The sequence below is a fragment of the Symsagittifera roscoffensis genome, chromosome 2, assembly GCF_963678635.1.
Source record: "Symsagittifera roscoffensis chromosome 2, txSymRosc1.1, whole genome shotgun sequence".
NCBI lineage: Eukaryota > Metazoa > Xenacoelomorpha > Acoela > Convolutidae > Symsagittifera > Symsagittifera roscoffensis.
In genome coordinates this window covers 53,733,186-53,740,527 of record NC_087063.1, presented here as the reverse complement: position 1 = coordinate 53,740,527, position 7,342 = coordinate 53,733,186, and the positions used below count along the sequence as shown (strand labels likewise).

The following is a 7,342-nucleotide window of genomic DNA, read 5'->3' as shown; positions in this document are numbered from 1 at the left end:
TCATTTAACTCCAACTGCCTGTTGGCTAGGTTTGTTTAGAGTTAAAAAAAATTAATGAGAAGCTGGACTTGCAAATTTTTTCTTATATCAATTTTTTGAAAACATTAGTTAGAGAAAAAATTGTTGTCACAGCAACTATTACCTGTTTACTTTAAAAATGTTGTATGTTTGTTGTTCAGAATATCTCTAGACGGCTCAAAACTAAGGCGTTAAGTGTAAAAAGTCAGGTGTAAAGGTGCTTTTCCCAGAGAAAATTGGCTCAATTTAAAGAAACTTGTTTTTTTTTCAGATATTTTTGACCAAAATATGTTTTAACTACAATATATGCATAATCTGATATGCCCTCTGATACGCTGAGTAAAGAGGAGAGGAAAATATGCTGGAGTGCGCGAGACATCTACATTGGATGCATGTCATCATACAAGTCGCAGGAACAAATAGACTCTAAATGCGCAGATAAACTAAAGCAGTTTCAAGACGTGTGTCCACCTTATTGGGTCAAACATTTTATCCGAAGCTATAAAATTGAACGGTTCAAAGAAGCACAGAAAGTATTGCAGAATGCAGCTAATTCTAATCAACAAAACATGGTAAAATTGTTTGATGAAGTAGAAACTAAAAATTGATTATTGCTCAAGTATATATTTTCTGTAAATCATCGACTTAAAAAAATTAATATTGGATTTCCTTATTTAGTTAGCACAAAAAAGCCGTGCGCGAAACATGTATGGAGAAATTATCTTCGTCTTTCCTTGTTTGTCAGGTCAAAGTTAACAATGATTTTGCAATCATTTTGGTTTTACCATATTACAGCTAATTTTGAACAATTTACAGTTTTATTTCAATCTTTTTCTGCTGCTCATGAAAACCAAAAACTATAAACTTGATTTGTTTTGTACATTTAACCGTGATCGGAACATTATTTTAGGAGCTTTTTGCGCAACAACCAGCCACTCTGATTGGCGAGCCATTATACTCAAAATCTTGAGGGCGGCATGCGACAAATTTATTTTTATATTATTTTAAAGCTTAATTATTTGTTTTTTTTTGCAAGCCACTATACTCAAAATCCTGAGGCCGACATGCGACAAATTTGTTTTTATATTCTTTTAAAGCTTAATTGGTTGTTTTTGTTTTTTCTTGCAAGCCATTATACTCAAAATCTTGAGGCCGGCATGCGACAAATTTATTTTTATATTATTTTAAAGCTTAGTTATTTGTTTGTTTTTTTTTTCTTGCTAATTTAAAGCTCTTTTGGCGGTTTTGACTTGTACTTGCGAAGTGTTGCTTCTCCTCTGTGATCATTTTTGAAACTGCAATTTCTTGCAACATTATGATGTTTTTTCATAGTTTTTGCTGCGAGTTTTCTGGTTTTTGACGAAAGTCCTGCATGACAGCTTATTGGTTGGATGATTCAGTGTAAATGAACGGGGTGATTTTTTTTTAATAGGTCTTGATGATTATTTTTTTTCAGACAAAAGTCTAATAACTAGAGAAGTGCATTATCCATATTGATGCATTCATAAATGCACTTAGATATTAAGGTATATTTGATTATTGCTCAAGTATATATTTTCTGTAAATCATCGACTTAAAACAATTAATATTGGATTTCTTTATTTAGTTAGCACAAAAAAGCCATGCGCGAAACATGTATGGAGAATTTATCTTCGTCTTTCCTTGTTTGTCATTTCGAAGTTAACAATTATTTTGCAATCATTTTGGTTTTACCATATTACAGCTAATATTTAACAATTTACAGTTTTCTTTGAATCTTTTTCTGCTGCTCATGAAAACCAAAAACTATGAACCTGATTTGTTTTGTACATTTAACCGTGATCGGAACATTATTTTTGGAGGTATGTGCGCAACAACCGGCCACTCTGTTTGTCGAGCCATTATACTCAAAATCTTGAGGCCGGCATGCGACAAATTTATTTTTAAATTATTTTAAAGCTCAGTTATTTGTCTGTTTTTTTTTCTTGCTATTTTAAAGCCCTTTTGGCGGTTTTGACTTGTACTTGCGAAGTGTTGCTTCTCCTCTGTGTTCATTTTTGATGTTTTTTCATAGTTTTTGCTGCGAGTTTTCTGGTTTTTGACGAAAGTCATGCATGACAGCTTTTTGGTTGGATAATTCAGTGTAAATTAACGGGGTGGTTTTCTTTTTAATAGGTCTTGATGATTGTTTTTTTTCTGAGAAAGCCTAAAAAAGCTCTAATAACTAGAGAAGTGCATTATCCATATTGATGCATCTATAAATGCACTTAGATATTAAGGTATATATGCACTTTTTGAGTTCAAAACAAATTCTTGCGTTCTCTAATGTTTTATCCACTTTAATATAGCGCTTGGATTTTTTGAGTAGACGAACGTAAATCTTTACTGCAAACTCTAGAAGGCAGCTAGGATCGCTGGTTGGGACAGAATTGTGAAAGCTGGTCTGAAGTTTTCAAAGCTTTGACTTTTTGTGTTTTAGTCAGGTTGCAAAAAACGTTTTGTGGGAATTTTTTGAATGTATAGATTGAATTTAACAAAAAATGCATGAATTTTCTCTTCATTTTGATAATAAATTTTTTTCAGTTTTGTTTCGATATCTGAAATGGAGAGGAACTTGGTAAAACACACCCGAAGATAAAGTTCCTCCCCATTTTAAAGATCGAAACAAACATTAAAAAAGTTCATTTTCTAAATGAAGAGTAAATAATGCAGTCGCTGGCGAATTTAATCTATATATTCAAAAGCATTCCCATCAAAAAAATTTTGTAACCTGACTAAAACGAAAAAAGTAAAAGCTTTGATTCTAGCTGTCTTCGAGAGTTTGCAAGAAAGACTTACTTTTGTCTACTAAAGAAATCCTAGCGCTGCATTAAGGTGGATATAAAATATTAGAGCACACAAGAGTTTGGATTTTTTTTTCGATCTCTAAAATGGGGAGAAACTTTGTCTTCGGGTGTGTTTTTAATTTTTTCACTTTTTCATAATTAGGTGCCAAAAATAGTCATCGGAATAGGTTGAATAATATATCATATAAAAGCTTTGTCGGTAGAGATTTAAACATTAAAATAGTTCGAGAACTTCCCTAATTTCATTCAGCGCTTCCTTGACAATGATTTTTCTTTACAAAAAAATTGTGCTGAAAAATAAAAAAAAAGTTGAGAAAAAGATTTTTTTCTGCTATTCTTAATTCGAAGAAAACTCATTTATTATGCCAAATTTACAAATGTTCTATGTTTCAGTCTGCTTCCCGTCAGCGCACCACGCACAATTATTGACCCAAATTTGAAAAAAAAACTTCTTCTAGCATGCAATTGAAAATGGGGAGTAACTTTGTATTCGGATATGTATTAATTTTTTCTTTTTTTTTGACGCAAAATCAGGTACCATAAGCAATCATCGGACAATATCGAGTGATATATCATATTGAAGCCATTTTAGTCGTGATTAGAACGACATTAAAAAATTTCCAAAAAAAACTAATGTGTCGAGAAAAACTGGTTTGAAATTTTTGATATTTAGTCTATTTTCGAGCGAGTACAGCAGTCTAGTAACTTTTTTATATTTGAAAATTAGCAATTTAGGCTGAAAAGCTTGATTATTCTAGAAGGAAATTTAGTTGTGCAAGCTTGATTTGGCTCTTCTCTGCCAAAAAAAAAATTTCTAAAATATTTAGAATATTTAAAATATTGTGCTAAAATTTTTTTCGAAAAATTATTAGTGTGTTTTAATTTTTTTTGAAGACAATTGGAGCCATTTATGTCTAATTCACAAATATTCACGCGTTCGTATAGTGGCATCATCACAAGAATTAGAAATAAAACATTAACTTGAACAAAAAAGAAAGTGTTTTTTTTTCTGAGAATGTGGTCGGAACATTCTGTACTACTTGCACAGCAACCGGCTATCCTTGTTTACAATATATGGATGGCTCATAAATAAATATTGGGAGCGTGTTTTTTTTCACAACGCTTATTTTTTTTGTTATTTAGCTGTGGTTGGAAATTCTGTGCTACTTCATGATAAATTTGTGTAGTTTGTTTTTAAACAGTTTCTGGTAATTATTATGATTTTCAGTTTTGGGATATGCTGGTGAATTTTTTTACTAGTGATGTTTTGTACTTGTTTATCACAATGGCAGTGTGTTTTATTCGCCTCACCACAGCAGTAGACAATGCAATAGTCAGTATTATACCAGCAGGCACCAGAAGTTGTTACTATGAGGATCTCATTGCAGGACGCACTCTGGAGGTCGAGTTTGACGTATTCAAAGGTCAATATTTGAATCAATCACGCCAGTTTCAATTTAGTAATAACATGTAATGCACCAGGTTTTTCACACGGCATGCTATCTGCACAAATAGTTTTTTTTACCGATTACCGGTTAGATTAAGTGAACGGTCGGTCCAATACTTCTCGTTGCGATATTTTAGAACTATAGAGGACTGAAAGAAGTACACACGCATCTGCCGGAAAAAAATAGGCTGTAATTTTTTCATCTTTCGTAATATCGAATATGTTCTACTAGTAGCCATTAAAATGCACTCCGTTAATACAATATAAATGCATACATAAATAATCGAGTAGCTGGAATTATTCAAAGTATCTGAAATAAATTCATTACTTGATGACTGCTCAGCCTGATAAGGCATAATTTTTAACCCCAACTTCTTCGATTTAAAGGTGGAAACATGGACATAACCTTCATCATGAAGAACCCGAAAGGCGAAATTCTGAAGTATTTGCCCATGAAGAGGTCTGAGTTCTTCGATATTGAAGTGAAACTCGATGGTGTGCATGAGTTCTGTCTGGACAATGTCTTCAGCCGCTTCGCAGAGAAAGTGGTCTCGTTTGAGTACTTCGACAATCGACCCATGGCTGATTACGACACAGCCTATGAAGACCTAGATAGTGGGTCGGATACGGAATCGTTAGTGACTTTCTTCTATGTTTTAACCGGCCATATTTTCTCTACTCATTAAATTATGAAATAAAATTTATTGAACGAAATAGGGCGAAATATCTTATTGACTTGTAATAAACAGATTGTTGGTTGTTGTTAGATTAGAGATGAAAGTCGTAGACATCTTTGAGGCAATAGACAACATCCGACTGCGGATAATGCGTATAATGCAGCACCAGACAGGTAGACGCAGTACAGAAGCCAGAGACCGAAACCAGATGGACTCCACACTAGTACTTGTCGACAGAACATCTCTGCTCTCTTTAGTACTCATGTTCATGTCTACAGCAGCTCAGATAGCTCTCATTAGAGCTATGTTCAACTCGCCTCACAGAAGCTCCTCGAAATCTTCGTATAACTACGGAGGTGCTACAGAGAACAGTGGCAATGGAGGATTTCCTAACATGTTCTCGAATGGCCTGGGTCGCTGAATGTTAGAACACCATACTAATTAGACACACTGGTGTTATCTGAAAACTGAACTGGACTTTTAAAAAACTAGGCCTTAAGTCTGCTAACTTTAATATACTTTTTCAAGCTACCGATTGCGTTAGAACTCAATATGCACTTGGGTTTGGAAATATGCTTTTTATGTATATATTTTTCGCATAATTGTCAAAAATTTGATCATTTTTGCCCAGATGGTGTTTATTTAAGTATTTATAAATCCTTGTCAGGCGATAGGTCATCTTTGTGTTAAACATCAATTATGATATAACTTTCAAGTATGTCGATAAATTCATTCATGGCTTTGGTATCTTTAGTCCTAACAGCTTACCTGTCGCCTGTTGTGATTCATTGCATCCGTCAGTGCCTTCACAAGGACAAGTTGGTTCTTAACTGGTTCTTAGAGCCGGTCATAATCATTCAAATTTAATTTAATTTCAACCAAATACTTTTTTACTTGAAAGGATGAATTGCGTATGTTCTCAGGCAATGGAAAGTTTGGCATTTTGAAAGCAATGAGCATGATCGACCAAAAATCGGCCAATCAAACGACTCGAAACGTGGTTGCTAAGCCGATATAGTAAAAGCCGAAACATTTTAAGGCAATAAAGGAAAAAAGAGATGAAAAAAAGAAAAAAAAACTGAAATCGGAGTCTGTAAATTTACAACCACTATATATAAATTTCAGATAGAAAAGGCATTTAAATTGTAGATATGCTCAAACTTTGTCTCTAAGTTGACCAAATTATTCACGGGAGAAAGTCTAGTACCTATTTGCAACACCCTTTGCTTATCGCAAAGGTTATCATCAGATGATTTGAGAAGTTGAAGGTTAATGGGGTGGGGAATAGAGGATTTTTTTCAGAAATCAGATACACGAGAAAACTTGAAACAAATTGAGTGATATGTCATTTAAGTCCTTTCAAGCGTGGTTCGAGTTGCATCAAAAACATTTGAAAACTTAATTCTGATTTTCACTGCCTTTGTTATTTAAGCTATAAAAAATGCCTTCAAGGAGCTAAATATAGCGCGAAAACTAGCAGAGCTACTGTCATTTATAACTAAAATTTGAAAACATACATTGATCTTTGCCCGCCTTATTGAAAATAATGATTTCAATGGCTTGAACAACTTTTAATTGATTGACCAATTGTATAAAGAGTACAAAATTGGTTCGAGCTTACCTCTGTTTTCACAGTTTGACTTTGATTTTTTTTACGCTTGCGATTAGCAAGTTTTATCAAATCGCAAACCTTTTTTCAGGTTAATTTAATCATTGCTTCAAATTAACCTAATCTAACTGAATTATTGCTAACAGAGTACGTGCCTTAAGCTGGCATACTCAATTTTTAAAAAATTCAAATCTTACTCAAGGCGACTATACTTTTACAGCGCTCTCTTGATGTTGTAGTGCGCTTTCGATTTTGTTTTTAAAATTTTTGTAGGATAAACATAATTGTCTCGCTCCTATTGTTTCAGGTGATTTGTTGTCGGCTTTTTTTCTTAGCATGCACTTGTGTTTTAGAGCCTCAAATGGTTGTTCTGATTAGCATGCACTTGTGTTTTAGAGCCTCAAATGGTTGTTCTGATTAGATTCACTTGACTTCAATGGTTTCAGCTAATTTGATATCGGTTTAGTCGCCTCATTGGGTCATAAAGGGCGTAAACATTTTTAGCTCAAATATTATTTTTGACAGTTTTGTTCCAAATTTAACGGTCGTCTACTCAAGAATGTTTGGAACAATTAATAATTAGATAACTGTGCTAGAATGATAAAATTGTGGATAATTTTGTATATCTCGAGTTGGTGTTCGTTTGAGTCAAAAGAATAAACGATTTGGCAAAATTTTTCTTGGACACTTTCAAATAATGTTGGACTTAGTGCCCTTTTTTCTTCGCCAGCTTGTCATGCCATGATTTTTTCGGTGTCAGGACAAA

General features: G+C 33.5%; 1 protein-coding gene across 1 annotated transcript; it reads left to right on the top strand.

The window, feature by feature from the left end:
* Positions 1 to 4,033: 4,033 nt before the first annotated feature.
* Positions 4,034 to 5,850, top strand: LOC134840047 (transmembrane emp24 domain-containing protein 5-like). The gene is made up of 3 exons (XM_063855686.1): positions 4,034 to 4,267; positions 4,678 to 4,924; positions 5,058 to 5,850. Exons 1-3 carry the CDS (start codon positions 4,081 to 4,083, stop codon positions 5,386 to 5,388), a joined length of 765 nt encoding a protein of 254 aa, XP_063711756.1. The 5' UTR covers positions 4,034 to 4,080; the 3' UTR covers positions 5,389 to 5,850.
* The last annotated feature ends 1,492 nt before the right edge of the window (positions 5,851 to 7,342 follow it).

Excerpts from the sequence above, each read along its gene's own strand:
- LOC134840047 (XM_063855686.1), top strand. The coding sequence starts at position 4,081 with ATGCTGGTGAATTTTTTTACTAGTGATGTTTTGTACTTGTTTATCACA. Across the intron at positions 4,268-4,677 it reads CGAGTTTGACGTATTCAAAG|GTGGAAACATGGACATAACC; the intron begins GTCAATATTTGA and ends TTCGATTTAAAG. Across the intron at positions 4,925-5,057 it reads AGTGGGTCGGATACGGAATC|ATTAGAGATGAAAGTCGTAG; the intron begins GTTAGTGACTTT and ends GGTTGTTGTTAG.